Source organism: Siniperca chuatsi, linkage group LG9 (genome assembly GCF_020085105.1).
Source record: "Siniperca chuatsi isolate FFG_IHB_CAS linkage group LG9, ASM2008510v1, whole genome shotgun sequence".
NCBI classification, from domain to species: domain Eukaryota; kingdom Metazoa; phylum Chordata; class Actinopteri; order Centrarchiformes; family Sinipercidae; genus Siniperca; species Siniperca chuatsi.
The window spans coordinates 21,892,821-21,913,514 of NC_058050.1; the positions used below are offsets into that span (position 1 = coordinate 21,892,821).

The following is a 20,694-nucleotide window of genomic DNA, read 5'->3' on the forward strand; positions in this document are numbered from 1 at the left end:
CCCTTTACTCACCCCTCAGTAGCTGGACAGTTTTCCTCTAAAGTAAACTTTCCGCTGTAACAGAAAGATAGCCAGGTGGTCTTAATGGTTTTTATAGCAGAATAATAAAACATGGCATTTCTTCAACTGAAATGTAAATTATAAAATGATTAACAGTTAAAGAGCAGTTGTAAGGAGCAACTTTATTCTCTTATTTTACATGGCTAATAAAAGCCCTTACACATGGTACACCTACACAGGTGTTTTCACTTAACTGCCTGATTAGACCTCTTCAGTACTGTGTCGGTGTGTACTGACTGCTTGGTTGACATCTCCCCTCACCCTGTTCTATCTGTGATAGCGGGACAATTAACACAATTATTTTGATTTGGTGACATCACACAACTCCCAGTGTAGCTCCATCCAACCTCAACCTGTCATGTCTAATCAGCTGATAACTGAAAACACCTGTGTGTGTGTGTGTGTGTGCGAGCGTGCGTGCGCAGGGCTTTCGACAAAGGAGCAATATGAAATCACCTTAATAAAATTCTACAGCCTTTTCAGGTTTAAAAACATATAGTAAGCCAACGCCTTGATTTTTTTTCTAAATTAAATCAACATTTTGTTTTTAAGAAAATAATATAGCCCTACATGTATTTTGTTTTAAATGCTACACTCTAAAAATAGTTCACACATCTGTCTTAACTTAAAGAATAAACTAGTTTAATATCATGCCATAAGCTTTACACAGTAGAATATACTGTATATTTCACATGAAAAGATCAATGCTATGTTTCATTGACGTGTATGATTATGTCTCCTGTGCGTGGGTGAATCATTCCACATGTCCAGTCTGTATATTTCTGTCAGGTCCTGGTTATGTTTGGATTAAGACCTGCTCCTTTGAAGCCTGCTGAGGTTCTATCAGTCATGCTCTTGCTCCTTCCTAATGATGTATTCATGCTGCTTTGAAACGGCCTCCAGCCCACCTGTCTGCCTGTATTCTGTCCCGTCCCGTAGGTGGTGGTGAAGGAGTTGTGGCGAGCCACAGGTCTGGGTCTTGCAGCGTGATTCTGGGGCATCCAGTTTAGTCTTGGAGGGGGCTTCACCTGCTGGTAGGTGTGGGGCTGTAGATGTAGTTTGGGTCCTGTACCTGTTAAGAACAGCTTGGAGTCTGGCTGGAGGTGAGGTTTAAGTGGACTTCCCATGGCTGTCAATGCTGACTTTGAACCTGGAGCCTCTGTGGTTGGGTGTGACTGGAGGGGGGGTTGGTGGTGCCTCTGGGGCTGATCTTGCCCCCTGGTTCCTTGAGTCACTTTTGTTTGTAGCCCAGATGTGTGTTCTCTTGGATGGGTTAAAGGGAACTGCAGGCTTGTCACTACTTGTTTTTGCTGTGATGTGGAAGGAGACAGAACGAGACAGGATAGAAAGTCCACGTTTGGTTTAAAGTTTAGCGAGCAGTTCCATTGTCGTCTTTGTGTGTTTAGACCTACAGCAATCCCCGAAGGCTTTGCCAACATGTCTCTGTTCCACTGCTGAAAGAAAAGACCTTCAGTATGGTGCTCGAGATTTGAATTTGTCTGGAAAGGAGATTGATAATGGACAGTCGTGTGCTGTCCGTGTGCGGGGGAAGCAGTGTGTAGAGGGTTTGACTCTTGAACCCTCGCATTCTTTTCAGCTGTATTGTTAATGGTAAGGCTGGTAAGCTGAGACTGAGCATGTGAGACATGGGTCTGACTGAGAGGGTTTGCGTGACTCTGGATGTGGTTTTGATTCTTCTCCAGAAGTTCCACATTTGATTGTGCATCATACTGGGTGCAGACAGCTCCCACTGTATACTTAGGCTTTCCCACAGATACACTCTGCAGTGCTCCTGGTTGAACCAGAGGTTTTGGGTACAGTTGTGGAGGTTTTCCATGCATCTGTGTACCAGTGCCTGCTCTGTGTAGAGGCTGGGTATTACCTTTGCTGCACTCCAGTTCTGCGCTTTGTGGATTGGATAAAACCGGCATTTTTGCTTTTGTCTGAGTGTTTTGAGCATCTTCATCCTGAACCCTGTGGCACATTGTTTTGGTCTGGTTTGATTTTGACTTACTGACATCAGCGTTATCGTTTTGAGCTGCATGTAATGTGTTGTAAAGAGGGAGAGTGCTAGGTACAGTGATATAAGTGGCAAAGCCGGGGACTGGTTTGGAGCTGGAGTATAGCCTGTGGAATTCCTGATGGAAAGGTATGACCGCGCTGCCCTTTACAAGAACAGCAAGACTACGATGGACCTGCCAGGACAGCCAGGAAAAACTGAGGAGACAACACACACACACACACACACACAGCATTAATGCTAGAGCTGAAAACTAAAAAGAGAAGAGACAAAAGGTAAATCATTAGATATACCCATAGAAGAACACAAACATTAATATAACAAGATCTGCTATTTGAATGTGTGTCCGTGTGCATACACACACAGTGTGTGTGTGTGTGTGTACCTGTATGAGCCAGTCAGCACCTCAATCCAGTCAGTGACAATAAAACTCTCAGCGATCTGACCAGTCAGCTTCCTGCCTGTCTTGGCACAGTAGGTCTGTCCATCCACACTGCGTACTGACAGTTTCTATGCACACACACACACACACACACACACATAGCAAGACAGCAATTATTCAATATGTATAATTTGTCAGTTTTTCCACTGGAAAAAGCAAATTTCCTTTGCTGTAGGCAGTATATCCAGCTAAATATCTGAGAAGTTGTGATGGTAGTTTGATAGTTTGGTTGGTTAAATTAGTATATATAGAATAGTATAGTTATTTTGTACTAAAGAAACTAGATGTTTGCAAAAATAGCTTGTGACTGCAGCAGCAAATTAAAGATTTTACTTTTTTTATATAAAAAAAGTGTACATTTTTAAATATGTTAAATATGAAGCATAACCATGATGGTACTGAAAATATACTTCTGCACTGTAGTTTAATAGACAAATGTTTATCACGTGCATCACAACGGTCGGTGACTGCTAGAGTCCAATAAAATCGGGCACTTATTTAAAATTGTCCCCTAACACATTTGGATCCCAGACTATGGTTGAAAAAATGGACTTTGCACATTTACTTGTAATCAGCACATATTAAGGTCCAGCTGAATGGTTACATGCATTAGTGGCAGCACTGTGTTCTCAAAAAATCCCCTGCTTTTCCAAGCACAGACTCCGGTGCTTCCACACGGTGCTGACGATCAAAGGTCAGCTTGTGAAAGAGAGCAAAAGACAAGAGGCATCTAATGAGACCAAGACGACAGCAGCATGGCCATCACGTACAGTCTGCTGCTTTCCATGTACAGTATGTGTCTAGTGTTTGCAGGGAAGCTGTGGCTGTCTGGTTAGTAGAGGGAGAGGATGACTAAATGACGCTAATGACCTTCAGTGGATGGAGGGTTCTGGCTGACCCTCACATCCACTTCTTTTTTTCTGCAGGAAGTTTATGCAGTTAAAGGTCCAGTGTTTTACATTTAGGAGGAGCTATTGGCCGAAATGGAATATATTATTTATAAGTATGTTTTCATTAGTCTGTAATCACCTGAAAATAAGAACTGTTGTGTTTTCATTACCTTAGAATGAGCCGTTTATATCTATATAGGGAGCGGATCCCCATGTTCTACAGTAGCCCAGAACGGACAAACCAAACACTGGCTCTAGATAGGGCTGTTCGCATTTTACGTGAGTTTTGCAGCCACCATAGTTTCTCCTACGTGCTTGGAAGGGGTCCTGTCTAGATGGTAAACCTGGATTTGCGGAAACTCTCACAAGATTTAGGTTTAGGCAACAAAACTACTTGTTAGGTTTAGGAACATGCACAATGAAGAAACAATGCGTACAAATCTCGCAAGTATTTCACAAATCCAGGGTTACCATCTAGACACACCCCTTGGAAGAGGAGGGTGAGGCGAGCTGTCGATGCCACTAAATCCTACACACTGGACCTTTTAAAGCAACTAAGTTTTTAAACTTGAAATCCTGGTGTGTGTTTGTGTGGGTATATTTGGGAAGACGAGAAGACGAGACATGTAATACAGCTGAATGACCCTCCAGTAGAGATGTGATGCTGTGCTTGCAATGGAAAACCTGGTTTGATTATTTTATCTAAGGGATAGAAGTTGAAGTACAGTATTTATAGACCAGGGCTCCTCAAAGTATCATACATTTCCAACAATTTTGATGCAGTCTGATTATTATTTAACAAGACCCATGTTTTGGTAAAAACAGAATGCAGCCAGGCTCAGACAGGCAGGAGGATGGAAGGAGGAAGATGAACAGACTCACAGGGAAGTTTTTGCTGTCGAGTTTGAGGTCCTGCCACATTCTGACGAACAGGTTCAGGTTGAGATGATCCAGCAGCAGGTAAACAGACACGTTCCTCTTCCTGCTCGCCTCCAGAAGATCACACAGCAGCTCTACGTCACTGAAGCTGTCCATCACTATGGCCAGGACCTACACACACGGTCAAATGTCACTAAAGCTGTCAATCACTATAGCAAAGACCTATACAGACAGATATAATTCACTGTGTATGACTTTTCAGCACACAAGGTCCAATACCAACATTTTTTATGTACAGGCATGCATGTCATGTTCCTTTTTACATGCAAACACATGCATGTGCAGGCGCATGAAGGAACACACACACTGCTCTCCTCACACACACATCCTTGTACTTCTATCTTTCTCACATAATGAATTCCCTAGCCCCTTACCCTAACCTTAACTATCACAAATAAATGCCTAACCATAACGTAATTCTAACTTAACCCTTAAAACCAAGTCTTAACCTTCAAACAGCCCTTTGAAGTTGTGAGGACCGGCCAAAATGTCCTCACTATGTAGCAAGTACAAAAACACACACACACACACTCTACTTACCATTCTAGCCTTTCTGATGAACTCTCTGACCAGGTCTTTCGTGCCAGCTGCCATGCTTTGAGACTGGAAATAAACCTCAACGTTGGGCTCATCCAGGACAGGATCAGTCCACTTCACTGGAAGTGGAAGGGATAAAAACATGATCAGACATTTGCTGACAAAGTACATTGGTCTGACTCACAAAAGTCAGGAAGAAATGATTTGCTTCCATAAAAGTTTCCTACTCCTGTAATACCTTTTAGGCTGCTCAGGTCCAAACCTGCCACAGTAGGATCACTGTCTGTGGACATTGCAGGACATCGTGTGGCAGACTGGTAGCCGGGAGACAAGCTCTCTAACTCTTTGTCATCATCATCAGATGCACCAGGATCAGCTGCATAAGCACAAAACCCCGTATAAAGCTATGATAAACTAAAATACAACCAGCAATCATTTTCTTTTTTACCCAATGAATCAAACTGATGGCTATCTTGTGTTTTCGAACAGGCTGCAAAGAGCAGGACAAAATGTGTATAACCAAACAGTTACAACCTGTGCTGCCATCCCTCCCATTTTCCAGGATGTAAATCTTCTCCAGCTCTGACAGAAAGTCCACTTCTCCCTCTGCGTTCAACACCTCGTGGTATGCCTCTAAGCCCTGGCTGAGCAGGGAGTCCGCTGCCAGCCGAGCGCTCTCATTGTGGCTCAGGTCCAACGTGGGTCTGCTGGCTATAAAGTCACAGTAAGAGGAGGAAGAAGAAGGGATGCGGAGGTCTTGAACCCGTCGTCTCACCTTCCCCAGTGGTTTTGACCTCCTGTACCACAGCACAGACACACTGCTGGCATCCATGGACGATGGACTTAAATGCAGGTCTTGTTTACTTATCAATTAGTTGAACCACAAGTAGGCCGATGTTACAGCTGTGCATGATCCTCAGAGCCTGAATGAGACAGTTATCTGCATTTCTCTGACAGTAATGAAAGAACTACTGGTTGAAGCACACATAGAAGAGAAAATGGTAGACCCGCCCCTGCTTAGGGCAAGATGCTTTCACCAGTGATGAGAGGTGACAGGTGAGAGCTGAGAGCAAAAGTCATGCAATTATATGTTGATGTGACCTTCCAGGATCTAAAGACAGAGAATACACAGGAAAACATGTCTGTAGCAAATGTAGCAAGTGTAGCAAATATTCACACATAAGTACGTGCATGGCATCATGTGTGACGCGACAGGTGTGTTTTTGGTTGTTGATTAACCAGGTCAAGAATGATATAACAAAAAATGGACTGATTTTGTTGTTTTCCTTCCAGGACCTGATTCAGAGCAGGTGAGCACAGATAAAAGATGGGTGGAGGGAAAGAAAAGAATGAGTGACAGGAATGGGGATGGCTGTCATTTCAGCTCATGTCAAGCAACACCTGGATGCTTATAGGACCAAAAGCAGCCAGTTACAGGCACACCCAGGCAGAAGCACACAGGCCCTCATCTGTTTTACAATAATTACACTTTTACTTCTTGGCCGTAGAAAAGTCTAACCAGATCTGTCTTTTGCCTGCCTCTCCTTTTATAAACCAAATTGCCTATTGTGTTGACATAAGCAGAAACACAGACCATGAAGACCCTGAACCAAACTCCCCAAAGTATCCAATCAAAACATGATACATCTAATCTAAATTGCATACCTAAATAATACAACCTAAATTATAAAGCCTGTGGTGGAAGGCCCTAGGAACTGAATTTGCATACTACATGTCTATTTGTACTAGAGTATCTAATCTATGCATTCTGTATACAGGAAATAGCACCTGGAGCTCCTTTCCTGCAGACGTATAAATTACCATTTTCATTCATTTTTGAAATAGATTTGAATGGATACCAAGTTTTGAGTTTGAAGAGATGCATTACAAATCAACATCAATTACTGCTACAATCACTGTACTGTTGCTTACCAACAATAACGGAGATAAAAACAGAAGTGACGCACGTATACATCTTAAAAGGTACAATGAAACAGAAGATTGAGTCAGGATTTTTAAAAACATTTTATCCAAAACTGGTTTTAAATAAGACAAATCATATAAAATACATTCAAAATAAAAATTCAAAATGGGGCACCAGCGCAAATATTTTAAAAATGACAACCATGAATGTATAGTGTACAACTGAACATTAAATGAAGGTGGTATGAAAACAAATTCAGTGGTGTGATAGATAATGTGTACCACAGTTGTTATACTGCACTATAGACACAATAGAACTAACAGATGTTTCATCATACAGTTAGCAGAGTTAGAGTTAGTACCTACAATATTATATGTTGCATCAGACTGGTCACACAGAGTCCCCCGGCTACAGATGGACTGCGATGATACCGGATTGGCCTTTTTGAGGCCCTGGCCATTGTCTGTCTGGAGAGGCCACAGACAGAACTGAGCTACAATCAATGAAACTGTTGACTGTTTGTAGGGATATTATCAGAGAACCCACCCATGCATTAAAGGTTGACTTGGATCCTAGAGTTCTGACACGAGCTGAACAACCATGTGCACATCACATGAAGCAACAACACAGCCAAAACCTAAAGGATTAACCGGCTTGTGTCCTTACAGGGAACCAGTCAGAGGACTGGTGTTTTAATGGACTGTTTTCATGAGATCATGGTTGATGATGTTCAGTTAACTTGTTGACTCTGGTTGCATTAATAATCTGTAGTTTGAGATAGAGCGAGGATGGTATATAACCACATAGAAACAGATTGCGGCTAGCTGGTATGCTCCTCAGTCTGAGTCATTGTTTCTGTTGTTTTAACTTGCTTGAGACAAGAATATGTATTTCTCACACCAGGATGACAGAGTGGAGTTTGTGGTCACTGGGAGACAGAGGACAGTGTGTGGACAGACTGTGAGGAGGCAGAGCTGCCCTCTCTGGCTCTGGCCGCCAACTTCTGTCTCAGTTCTCGGATTTCCTTCAGCAGTTCTCTCTCGCTGCTGTCCAGCTGGGCCCGGCCTCTATCCAGGGAAACTGACAGGAAACAAAGAAATGATGGCCACATTATGAAGAGCTGCAACAATTAGTTGATTAGTTGACTGAAAGAAAATGTATTGGCAATAAGTCTATAAATCAATTTTCAAGCAAAAATGCCAATAAATTTAATGGTTCCAGCTTCTCCAATATGAGGATTTGATTCTTTTCCCAGTCTTATATTATCGTTCAAGTTCTTTTATTTTCATATGCACAACAATTACAGTGAAGCAGTCATCCTCAGGCTCCCTCGAACAATGCTCAAACAATAGGTATTAAAAGAAAATCATGCAAGTAAAAAAAGAGAATATTTTAATCTGTATATATAGATAATATAATATTATTATTATTAATAATAATAATAATAATAATAATAATAATAATAATAATCATCATCATCATCATCATCATCATCATTTAGAATAATCATTTAGAATATATAAATTATAGTAAACTGAATATCTTTGGGTTTTAGACTGTTGGTCGAACAAAAAAAGCAATACTCACTTCTTTTTGCTGTTTTACAAACCAAACAACTGATTGATTATTTGAGAAAATAATCAGCAGATTCATTAATAATGAAAATAATTGTTAGTTGCAGCCCTAATATTAAGCATATTCTTGATGAAAAGGAATTTTAAATGGCCCTTTTCAGAAAGAGTAGAAGGAAGAACGCAAATCTTTTCCATGAGATACCTTATCCTGGTCAGGTTTTGTCTAGTGGTCTTGCTACATTCATTTTGCGGTCTCTGCAACTGATCATTATCTTGCTGTGGTGGCACCAGGAGAACACGCAAATGTGTCACAGATCATTATCTTGCAACACGGTTGCAACACTGATTACACAACAGAGCCCTGTGCTGCTGTGCATTGTTTCATAAACAATAACTGTACACCAGAGAGCCCTTTCAACAGATACAAACTCAACAGAGGCAGTCTTTATCTTCTCTTTTTAGCATAGCCTTTAGAAAACAAGATCGTGACTACAATGACTCACAGTTGGTGGAGGTGCTCTCTGAAGGTGAACTGCTGTTCAGACACACTGTGTTGGTTCCTGCCTGCTTTGGAGAGGCGGCAGAGCTGGTTCTGACTGCTGGACCAACATAAACAGCAGCGGTGGCACCAGGTCTACGAGGAAGTCCTCTGGTTGAACACGGTGACCTTCTCCTCGTCTGTCTCTGCCCGTCTGGCACAAAGCAAACACTGTAATATTAGATCCACGTCTGGATAATGGACAGTTCAGCTCAAAGGACACAAACAAGTGGTGTGTGTGTGTGTGTGTGTGTGTGTGTGTATGTGGAGTAATACCTGTGTCTGCTGAAGACAAGGGCTGTCGCTGCTCCTGTAACTGGGCTCTGGTACTCATCACTTCATCCCACTGCAAATTGACAAGTACTCATTTGTCTAATTGAATTGCGTATTTTTCCAAATCCCACAATTTGTCTTCAGTGATGTTTCATATTAGTATTTCAGACATTCAGATATATGTTTCTTAGTGGGACACACATATACACATTTAATGCTTAAGAGCTATTTTTGTTTTATTGAATTTAAAAGGTAACAAAAAAGCCCATAAATCATGTCATAGTAATTGTACATAGACAAGCCAATACATCATGCAAATTGATGTGTTGACAAACATACTCTTGTTGTTCTCACCTTCCTTCCTGCCACATCTCTCACAGTGTCAGCCAGTCTCTCCTCCTCTGCCAGGGTTTGCCTGTGAAGCTCTGCCAGTCTCTCTCTCTTCCTCTCCTGCTCGGCATCGACCTGCTGCAGGCGCTCTGCCACCTCTCTCTGCCAGTCCGATTCCAAGCCCAGCTGGCACGCCTCCGCCAGGGACTCCTCCAGGGCCTGCGTGTGTGTGTGTGCGTGTGTGTGCGTGTGTGTATATAGAGAAAATGTTAATGGATACGAGAGGAGAAGATCATAGGTACCTGTGCCGAAATCAGTGTTTGGATGACTGTGTGGCTTTGATAATTTCTTGTGAAGTCAGACGGATGTATGAGTGCATCAAGATTGTGTGCTGACATATGTCATAAATGCTCCATACTGGAATGTGTCACTAACCTGCATATTTGTCTCTGTGTTGTGTAGCAGCTCTGTGTAGCTCTCCTCCCCTCTTTCTGCCCCCCTCATCCTCATCTCCACCTCCTCCTCAACCTCCCGTCCCGTGCGCTCCTGCTCTTTCAACAGGTGCTGAGGTGGGTGGTTGTAAAAAAAACAAACAAACAAACAAAAACTTCAGACTCACAATTATTAAAAATTCACTGTTTGTGACTATTACAACAACTAAATCTTTCTTGTTTGACTGATCCCAGTGTTTGATTGTAAGAATCTTAATGCAGAATATGTGTTTTATTCATTGATTATGATTAAACCCTTGTGTCTAAAGGAGGAGACAACACTGGGAAGTCTTGAATTGTGAGTAATTTTGCCTCCTATGACTTCATTTTGTTCAAAGTGAGACAAAAACTCTCAAGCTTAGAGACTGACCTGTAATTGTTTTCAGACATTTTGTTTATTCACTGTCCAGTGGGAAAGCAGTGGTAACATTTTATGCTTCTAGTTATTTCAATTGCAAAATGTGTATTAGGTTTAGGAGGGGAATAAATGGAGAAACAAGTCACACAGAGAGAGAGAGAGAGAGAGAGAGAGAGAGAGAGAGAGAGAGAGAGAGAGAGAGAGAGAGAGAAATTAATCAAAAGAGGAGGCTGGGAGAGAGGAAGGAAGGTTGAATGCACCTGTTCAAGTCGTCTCCTCTGAGCCTCCAGCTCCATCTGTCTGACTTCTAGATCCTGGACTGCTGCAGCTGTTTCTCGCTCCCGGAGATCCATCTGTAGCACAACATAAAAGGTTATTGTTGGGTTAGTACTCAAACACAAAGGTTGTTAAGTCCATGACAGATTCTTTGGTAGAAAAATTGCTAATCATTTTAACAAATAGATACATGCACATTAAGCATGATAAACTGTGACCAGCAGAGCTTGGGATTACATAGCCCTGCTTTGACAAGCTTCTGCTTTGGTAACCAAATAAAACTCAAAATGATATGGTTGAATGAACAGTCAGTCATTGCTGTGTCTAAAAAAACACATTCAGTAAAGCTTTTTTTTGGGGGGGGGAGTTGCTGTTGGTTACATCTAAAAACACAGTTCATCAAGGAGAGCAGCTTGAAATAAAAATGCTTTGAAAAATATTTTAGTGTCTGTGGCAAAAAGAAGAAAATGCCACAACATGTAACAGATGCCTCACTAGCTAATGTGGGCTCCTTAATATAAAGATACTTTCAATCTTAATCATCAGGTTACCTTTCTACTGATCTCCTGGTCTAGTCCTTGGATCTGTGAGGCTCTCATGTCCTGCTGGTGTTTAAGGAACCGTCTTCTAGTTGCGTCCAGCAGCTGTAACTCCTTCACCTTCAGCTCTCTCTTCATGGCTGCCAACCTGCAAAGGAAGGAGCAGTGTCAGCAACCAATTGTGCTAAATCACATCATTCTTTTTTTCTCATACTGTAACTCAACAATGGAGGTGTGAAGTGTCTTGTGCTTTTACTTTTCCCTCTGCTGTGTTAGTTTTTCCTCTTCTTGTGCCAGGATGTTTCTGCGCTGTTCCTCTGCCTTCTGCAGCAGCTCCTTTCAAATCAAAGTTCAAACCAATCAAAATACTACGATTCAGTTCACTTAATTTACATTGTAGGCAGATTAACTATATGAGCAAGGCAAAAATATACTTAGGACAAAATCTTTGTTTAAAATGATTTTTGTGAAAAACCACATCTACCTGTTGTGCATAATAGGCCTCCTCTTCAGCTTGGCGACGCACAAAATCTGCACGCAGGGCTGACACCTCCTGCCTGATGAGACAAACACACACATTTTATCTGTTGCATAATTTCTCACTAATGACTTGTACATGTATTATCTAACATTAATTTTAGCTAATTAAATAAGCATTTCTGTTAACTGATTAACACTGTCAATACACTATCTGTAATCTCACCTCTCGCGGAGATACTCAATCTCCTGCAATCGTATCTTCTCCCTCTCCTGGCTCTGGTATTCCACTATGAATTCTGGGTAGTGGTTGAACACGGGGTACTGGCCTTTGGTCAGTGGTATAAAGTCAGAAAGCATAGTCCTGGGATGGATGTCAGGTGGTGTGCTGCCAATGAGCCGGTAGGCCTCCTTTATCATGGCTCCCACATCCAGGTTGTTACGATGGTGGAAAAAATACTGAGATGAAGAGAAACAGGAGAGATGAGAGAACATTTTATGGAGGGGAGACAGAAAAGTTTACTGACTGACTACGGGGCTGACTTTGTTTTCAGAGGAGAGGAGAAGGTAGTTACCTCAAAGTCCTGTTTCTGGGAGCAGAGCAGCAGAGGCTCACGGCAGCAGGTGATGTAGGCAACACAGGCCATGAGCAGGAATGATGGATGGTTAGAGAAGACGTTGTCAAAGAGTCTGAGCCACTCATCACGAGTCAAAACTTCTGAGAACAAGGTCTCCAGCAGGGGCCACACATAGAGCTGGGACAGGCATAGAGATGCACTATAAAATGTGTAAACGTAAACAGGGCGGAGACATGTGATCACATGGGTGTGAAAGTGTGAGCCTGGAGTTCCAGGATAGCCTGTCTGACCACGCCTCCAGTTGTGTGTAGCTGTGTACTGCAGTTACCTGTGAGGTGATGCCGCAGTCCATCAGGTGCTGCAGCACTTCCTTGTCGTGATGAGCCAGAACATTCTCCGCCATGCTCAGGATGTTCAGAGGAGGGTTGGGGAAGTACTCGAACCAATGCTGACACCAATTCACTGTACAACCAAACAACAGACTGATAATACCTTGACTTTGCCTCAATACATTCAGATGCCTAATAAACAGAGCCACAAGTGAAAAAGTTTTAGAATTAAAAATTTTCCAATTTTTTTTCTTTACCTATGACAGTGGCCACCACCTCGAAGCAGAGCATTGGGTTGTTCTGGAAGAGCTTGACAAAAGGGAAGGCTACCAGGGGAAGGTACGCCACCTCTCCAAAGATGGCTGCCCAGTGAGCTAATGCAGACAAAACCCTGTGGAGCGGAGAAAAGGACCAAATAATTGATCAGTTGAAAATCACGTGATTTCAAAAGTAGATTAAAATGCTGCAATCAAAATGTGTTTAAGAAAATGTCTGTACTTATAATGAGATGCAATTGTGTGTGTGTGTGTGTGTGTGTGTGTGTGAGAGAGAGAGAGAGAGAGGGTACCTCTGCAGTCCCCTCTGTAGCTTGTGACTTTTGATGGGGTATTTATCATTCAGAGTGAGGTAGGCTGAATGCAGACCTTTATCAGTCAGACTGCTGTACGCTGCATGGTTCTCTGGGAGACATAACAAAGACCGCCATACAAACATCCTGCAACACAGATACACAAATTAATCATGCAAATCTTTAAAACACATAAGTATTATTAAGTAGTCATTGAATACATGTATGAATCCTTTTCCCATAAAAGTAATCTTTACCTGTATTTAGCTGGATATTCTCCAAATGCCTTGAGCAGAGCCACCAGTCTCTTCTTATTCAGACCAGCAGGTAGTTCATTCTGTTGACAGACACAAAAGCTTAACACTATTAAATTACACACTCGTTGCATTTAGTCAGAGGAAGGGAAATGCTTTGTGTGTAATTGTGGTTGAACATCTCTATGATAACTAAAAATCAATCACTCTACATAAAGTAAATGAAGAAAAAACAACAACGTGTTAGGACATTAGTGTGTTGTTCACACCTCTTTATCTTCAGCTGTAGACCCAGGAGGGGGTCTAAGTATCTTCACCTGTGTCCGCCTACCCGAGCTCTTGGCTGGTCTCTGAATGACCTCTGACCTAACCTTGACCTTTAGGTTAGACAAGTCCTGATCAGCTTCACCGCCAGAGACTACTGCCACCTGGGAGGGAGGAGGCTGGGTGAGGCAGAGAGAGAGAGGCACATATGTATGAATACACATACAGAACAATATCTCTTTATCAACAAATCAGATAACTTTTGCCACCTTGTACATCGTTGTACTGTTATCACAACTGACTGTCACCTTGTTTAATTCCTGTGTGAGACTCTGAACGCTGTAGACATTGATGCTGCCATTATCCATGATGGCCACAACATGTCGGCCGTTAGGGCTGACTGCCACTGTAGTGATGGCGTCATCGTGGGAGCCCATGTGGAATAGCAGCTTGCAGGTGTGAATGTTGATGAAGCGCATCACGCCGTCCTGGCTCAATACACCTAGTGTCTACACAGACAAACATTTTTAAAAAAGTCTCATCCAGGGGTGCACATACTTACTGTTTGAGAAAAGTTAACATGTAGGCTGTGTATCTGTGCATTACATGCACAGATACACAGACAGAGCCTCTTCCAGGTAAATGACATCAAAGTTGTCTAAAACTGAGACAAACAAGAGTCCACTGCAGGAGAGCAGAGGAGATGACAGAGATGTCCTGTTGTCTGTGTACCTGGCTGGCTCCTCCATCAAAGCTGTCGGGTAGGAATTCCAGCTGTCGGACGGTTCGGACCTGTGTGGGCATCTGAATCACCCTGACCAGCTGTTTGCTGTCCAGACACCACAGGTGCAGTAGGTTGGAGCGCCCACCAGCAGCAAGGCTCTTACCATCACTGCCAACACAAGTCAGGTACATCAGTGTTTGATGAAGCCTTCTGATCCTTATTTGCTTTCACTTTTATTGTGCTTATGAAGTGTTAGTCTAAGCAGGGTGGGAAATGCAGTCATGAAGAATTACACTGAAAAGCTACATAATCACCGAGATAGTTAGTGGTCATGATGTGAGACCCACCGTGTGACAGCGAAGGCCTTGTAGGAGAGTTTGGGTCCGCAGTCAGGGACGGGAAGCTGGTATTTGCAGAACAGTGTGTCGCTCTCCCATGCAAAGATGGAGTCATCGCTGAAACAGCTGAGGATGGTGTTACTGAGAGGCAGGAAAAACACCTGCAACACAAACAACAGTGTGGCAAGACCATGACAACAATGAAAAGAAAGAACAAATTTAGTGCATACCATAAATGTACTAGATAAGATAGTATTATCAGCTTAAAATTAACCAAAAACCTCAATCCTTATTTGACAAAATGACAGACAAAACTTCCTCAATTCTCAGATGAATGATTACCTTCATAAAGTGATCAAACTACGCTTTGTAAATGTTGATTTAATTTGGTATGTCTGCATGTTTACCCTCTGAATGCCAACAGACTGTCTGATGTTGAGCTTCCTTTTCCTCTGGAAGGTGTCTAGGTCCCAGAGCTGAGCCGTGTCTGAGGACGTGCTGATGGCGTAGCGACCTGAGCTGTGGACAGAGATGGACGAAACTGCTCCCTCATGGCCCCGCATCCAACTGACCAGCTGCTTTGTGTCTGTGCAAAGTTAATATATAGTTAATACGTTGGGTGACAGACCGAAGCTGATGACATACTTGCTTTTCGTTAAACTGACCAGCTGTTTTGTGTCGGAAAGAAAGACAATAAAACAACAGCAAGTTTCATTGAACATGAACTTGTGTCAAAAAGTCCTGAGAACCTAAAAACAGAGTATACCCCTAAAAAGTACCATTAAAAGAACAAAGCAATGTGTGGATGTGTCCATCCTACCTTTGTCAAAGCACTTGATGGTGTAGTCAGCCAGGGCCACAAGGAACTCTGTGGTCCTGCGGAGGCTGAATGCCAGAGCAGTGCAGGCCTGTCCTGTTTTCTGCACCAGACGAAATCTGCCCCAAGAAAGAAGCAATGAAAAACACAAGCTCAGATAAATGTGAAAGCATGCTGAGTTTAAGGGTAAGGACTGCTCACTTTGAGGTCATGTTCTGCTCTAAACAGAAAGAAAGACCATTTATGGCTGAAACACGGTCATGTCCTTGTAGATGAAAAGAAAAATTGTGAACAAGATTGAAGTATGCAAGTATTTTTTCCATCTTTTTCTGCTCTAAATGGAACATTTTCAGGTGAGAGAAGAGACTTGTCAACACTAAATGGCTATGACTTGCATTAATAGAAAATGTGGGCACAGTAATGACAGTAAACAGACCATAATATTTGTGAATATGTCATCATTTGCATGTAGCTAAGTGTCGTAAAGTAAATCATATTAATAAAATATAATACAAGTGATAAACAAACACTTAAAACACAAAATTATTTTGGGGCGTTTGAGCACAGTCAATCACCTGTTTCTACTGATGTCAAAGACATAGATGTTGCCATGGTGATCTCCAGCCAGGAAGGAGTCTCCTGTTGTGTCAAAGGCCACATGGAGGAAACGCACTGTCTTGGCCTGCTGAGCAGTGCGGACCACCGTCACTAACACACTGAGGAAGACAAACAACACACCTTAAATGGGAAACACACACTCAGACAGATGAAAAGCAACACATTTCAGTGAGTCATGGCTGCTCTCTAGTGGTTACAATACACCTTGAAAAAAGTGGCAGAACAATTAAATGCTGTTTTACTGAAACAGCTTCTCTCATGGCCAAATACCCTTTGAGGCTGCTCGGCGGGATGCAGCTGCAGAGGTGCTACTCAGCAGCACAGATTCATCAAATTATCAAAATTAATTAATTTTCTTTTCGGATTGACAAATCAATTAATTGAATTGTTCAGCTCTGCAACAACTGTCTGATTACTTACCCATGGAGCTATGAGATATATCGAATGATAATGTGATATTAGACTACATATCGACTGTGATTGGATTTGCTTTTATTTTCCTGGTCTCAAAACAGTGAAGTGACTTTCTGGACTTGATTTGACTCTTACAGCTTTAATAAAGATTTCTATCAACACCCACAGTCTAGATTAGACTGCACACTATATGAAAGCACTAACAGTTATACGAAACAGTTATCATAATAGTCATATCCAGGTGCTGACTAGAATATATTCTGATAGTTTATTTAGTTAATATTGACCAGGATGCCGTTTCCCAAAAGCATCTTAAAACCAAGTTGATCTTAGCCCATATACTTACTTACATTGAGACTAAGATTATTTTAGCCTTAAGATGCTTTTGGGAAACAGGGTCCGGTTCTACTCACACTTCTAGACAGGTGGTTCTCAAAGTGGGTGATGAAAATTAGGAATATATCTTTACTAAACATAGCTTTGATATTTTCAATCTTCATCCTCCAACCTAAAATATAGTCATTTATGTCTATAGGTGAAATTTCGAAACATAATCGTACAAAGTCAGCCAAGAAGAACAACGACAACAAAAATCAAACAATCAACAAAAAAGTGGCATCCTTGGGAGTTTACAGTATAAAGTTAACTTATATAGAGAATTTTTGCCATACAAGTATTTAGAGTTGTTTACTTGTATGAACGTTCAAGGTGTGCAACAAGTGTGACATACATAACGTAACTAAACTGCAAGCATTTAGCCACCTTGTAATGCTATTTTACACTCAGAAGTAAATGTCACAGACAACTCTTACAACATAATCAACATAAATGTGTCACTCCCTAATCAAGCATCACTTAGCTATTTCAGACCTACCCCTTGCCTGGTGTTGGTTTTCGATGCCAGACTTTCCCCTCTTGTTTGTTTCCGATGTCCGTCACCTCCATTTTAAAGACGTCTGTAGAAACTCGGCATACATTTAGGGAACAGAAGAATATCCCCCTTGTTTAGTTTTATGTGACTGCCCTAGTTTACAGTCGCATCGCTAGCTAACGGGCTAGGCTAATCTCTTTACAGGCGGCGCAAACAGCGCGAAATTTGAAAGAGCAACATTCAGTTTATTTCGTTTTTACGTCCAGAGAAGCCGTAAAACTCTGCACCAATTAGTGTTTGTCAGAGTTCAACAGTCGCCTAAAGGTTTAACGGACACTACGCAAACGGTTTTTTTTCAACTTCAGGAGATTTTTTTGTTTGTTTTGAGGACAGTTATTTCTGTCGCCCAAAGTTGACGTAAAAGGTAAACTGAAGCGTGCGTCTTCTTCTTCTTCTGTTGAGTTTTATGGCGGTTGGCATCCCTAATTCTGCATTACCGCCCCCTACTGGATTTTAACAGCTTCACAGTTTAAACTACAGTGTCCACCCAAAGTGATCCCAGGCCACAGTCCATTCTCTAACCCAGACCCAGTTGTCTGAGTTGGTGCAACTCCTTCCCTCAGTGTAACATCCAGATCCTCTCCAGAAATGTCCACAACATTCAAGAACCTTCTTGCAGCATCCAGCACCATATTAATCATTTCCGACTTCCCCTTTATTTCAGCAGCACAATTTATAACCATGGCAATAAATGCCAGAAATTCTTGTCCATACTGATGCTCTGATCATCTCCATTTCCTTTCTGCTCCTTTTCCTTTTGCCACTGCCACCATTTCACCGTTTCTCTCCATACTCTTAGCAGCTTCCGCATATGACAATCCCTTTTCTGCTCTGATCATTTTCACTTCCTTAATTCTTTTTGGGCACTGTGCTGATCCCGTACGATGATTTTCTTTGCAGTGCAGGCACTTTGCTTGCTCTTTCTCCACTTTGCACTCTTCCACATTACAGTTGTCTTTCCCACATCTCCTGCCTCCTCTACATCCTGCAGCAACATGTCCATATTCCTGACAGCAGAAACATCTGAGAGGAGCTCTCTCATACGGCCTCACCTGTAACACACATAATCTAATCACACTCTTTCCGGCAACTCCCCCTCAAAAGTCAAACACACCGAGTTACTGTCCTCCTCCTCCCCTTTTCTGAATCTTGTCAGCCTTCCCGCCTCACACACATCTTCAACCTCCACTCTTCAACCTCGGCCTCCACTGTCAGTGGCACGCCGCTTACTACTCCCTTCTTCTTTACTTCTGCTCCAAGTGGGAAGCAGTTCACACTGCTGTGATCTCTAAACGCTCTCTCTCTCTGACACTTTGACACACATTCAATGATAACCATCCCACTTCTTGTTATCCTGACCGCTCGTGCATCTCCAAACTTTCCTCCTACAAACTTTCCAACCATGTGGATTCTTGAAAATGCCGTCTGTTTGTGTCACAGCTTCCATCCCGACAAGATACTTCTCCTCTTTCTGACTGGATTCATTCTGACAGTTACTCTTCTTCCTTTTCTTTTTATTTTCAAATCCTCTCGGGTCCCCGTTTCCAATTTCGCGCTCCAATTCCTCCTCTGACTCCATTTCCCGTGACTGAAACGTGCATTGTGGGAGTTGTAGTTCAAAACACTAATAACTCAGCTAGGGCATAAACCAAAATGTACGTTGTTCCATCTCATTACTTCACTAAAGTCGATTTAAAGACAGCTGTTGTAAATGCAGATTGTAAGAAGACACAGAGAGATCATGTTGTAAACTGAGAGGAATATTAAACTGTACATATTTTAGTTTAGTTTTTTAAAGAGTTTCCCCTCGGGGATCAATGAAGTATTTCTGATTCTGATTATGTGTGTGTGTGTGTGTGTGTTTACAATAAATCTGAGCATCTCCACACTAACAAATTTCTGGATACTGAATGAATCCTTTAAATTTTTTTGGTCCAAAAGTTGGCCAATTTCAATGTATCATATATCCTAATATTTAAAAAAAAAAAACGGGGTTCAGCCTATAAAATACCCACCAAGTCTATATTTTTAATTGTAGAATGTAAACTGGCCCCAACTTGCTGAAACCACCAAATTTCCAGAAAAAGACCTGAGCACATCAGGACACTCATGTTCCTGATGTTCTCAGGGTTCAGTGTTCCTAGAGGAATAGCTACAGCATTGACAGTGCCATGTGTAGGATTTTTCAGAATGGCCTTTTAATAATTTACATTTTGAGATAAATATATGGTATATGCTACTTTTTGCCTCTATGTGAAGATATTGCTTCAAAAAAAGCATACTATCATGTCAAATACATATTTTACAGTATATTTACTTCAGTTTTCATGATGTTAATTTTCTGAATTGTGTTTGTATTATATAAAATAGAGTCCTAATAAAATGCCTCATTTTCATGTTTATGACCAGACCACCGAGTCATTTAACAGGGTAGGCTCGCTGGCCATCGGTGATTATGGGGGGCAGTCGGGTCGAGAGGAAGGAAACAGTGGAGCCTTACAGGCTTGACACAGCAAACATGTAAAGTTGGGTAACATGCTCATGGTTTTCTGCTGTGTCTGGGTTGATGAGTAAATTTGCAGGCTGGAAAACCAAAACAATGAGCTGAAAGTTGCTAAAATGCCCCGTAGAGCTGAGGAGAACAGCAGAGTTGGGTGATAATTCTCTGTGTCTATGAGTGAACCCTTTCACATAACACATGTTCATCTGACCCATTGTTTATATAAAACATATTGATTAGAGCAGCTTTAAACTAATAGCTAATGGCTGAAATGATGTTGTGAGCCGCCTGCTGCCAATCACAACCCAGTCTTGCCAACATAGAAACCAAAGCACAATGCTTCCAACAGCAACATAGTCATGAACGAAACGAAAACTTTTGTCTAACAGATTAACTGTTAAGACAGTATTTCAGAATATTTATTCTGAAAAACAACTACAACAAATAAAAACTGCACATACAAAACAATGTGCAGTGGTGTAAATGGTTAAAGATCTCAAAGATATCTTTCCTGTTTTGCATTATTACTATGCATCATTATGTTTAATGAATTAGTAGAACAGTTATTTCACATCTCTTCATTCAAAGTGGTTCCCAAAAACCTGAAACCCAAAACCTAACTATTGAGTTATAGAGTGAAGTGAGAACATAAGGTTTCATAAAAACGGATAATTTGCATCAGTATTGTTTC

General features: G+C 41.7%; 2 protein-coding genes across 2 annotated transcripts; both read right to left on the reverse strand.

Annotated features, from left to right (window-relative positions):
• Nucleotides 1-163: 163 nt before the first annotated feature.
• On the reverse strand, nt 164-6,749 carry LOC122881031 (protein FAM83A-like). Its single transcript, XM_044206673.1, has 6 exons — nt 5,423-6,749; nt 5,127-5,264; nt 4,892-5,007; nt 4,295-4,462; nt 2,466-2,590; nt 164-2,277 (listed from the first exon to the last, which is right to left on the reverse strand). The coding sequence occupies exons 1-6, from the start codon at nt 5,718-5,720 to the stop codon at nt 846-848; spliced, it is 2,277 nt and encodes a 758-aa protein (XP_044062608.1). The 5' UTR covers nt 5,721-6,749; the 3' UTR covers nt 164-845.
• A 145-nt stretch (nt 6,750-6,894) lies between these two features.
• On the reverse strand, nt 6,895-17,896 carry tbc1d31 (TBC1 domain family, member 31). Its single transcript, XM_044206666.1, has 23 exons — nt 17,447-17,896; nt 16,116-16,256; nt 15,544-15,659; nt 15,131-15,309; nt 14,733-14,884; nt 14,394-14,553; nt 13,970-14,170; nt 13,667-13,840; nt 13,401-13,480; nt 13,144-13,290; nt 12,833-12,966; nt 12,575-12,708; nt 12,244-12,423; nt 11,895-12,127; nt 11,676-11,748; nt 11,448-11,527; nt 11,204-11,339; nt 10,637-10,729; nt 9,963-10,091; nt 9,552-9,746; nt 9,201-9,270; nt 8,890-9,078; nt 6,895-7,892 (listed from the first exon to the last, which is right to left on the reverse strand). The coding sequence occupies exons 1-23, from the start codon at nt 17,515-17,517 to the stop codon at nt 7,738-7,740; spliced, it is 3,222 nt and encodes a 1,073-aa protein (XP_044062601.1). The 5' UTR covers nt 17,518-17,896; the 3' UTR covers nt 6,895-7,737.
• Between the last annotated feature and the right edge of the window lie 2,798 nt (nt 17,897-20,694).

Bases quoted from the DNA above. Each gene is read 5' to 3' on its own strand.
- LOC122881031 (XM_044206673.1), bottom strand. From the start codon at position 5,720: ATGGATGCCAGCAGTGTGTCTGTGCTGTGGTACAGGAGGTCAAAACCA. The intron at 5,008-5,126 runs GTATTACAGGAG...TTCCACTTCCAG, and splicing joins GGACCTGAGCAGCCTAAAAG to TGAAGTGGACTGATCCTGTC. The intron at 2,278-2,465 runs GTACACACACAC...TTGTCTCCTCAG, and splicing joins GTGCTGACTGGCTCATACAG to TTTTTCCTGGCTGTCCTGGC.
- tbc1d31 (XM_044206666.1), bottom strand. From the start codon at position 17,517: ATGGAGGTGACGGACATCGGAAACAAACAAGAGGGGAAAGTCTGGCAT. The intron at 11,528-11,675 runs GTAGATGTGGTT...TTGATTTGAAAG, and splicing joins AGGCCTATTATGCACAACAG to GAGCTGCTGCAGAAGGCAGA. The intron at 11,340-11,447 runs GTAAAAGCACAA...CTTCCTTTGCAG, and splicing joins CTAACACAGCAGAGGGAAAA to GTTGGCAGCCATGAAGAGAG.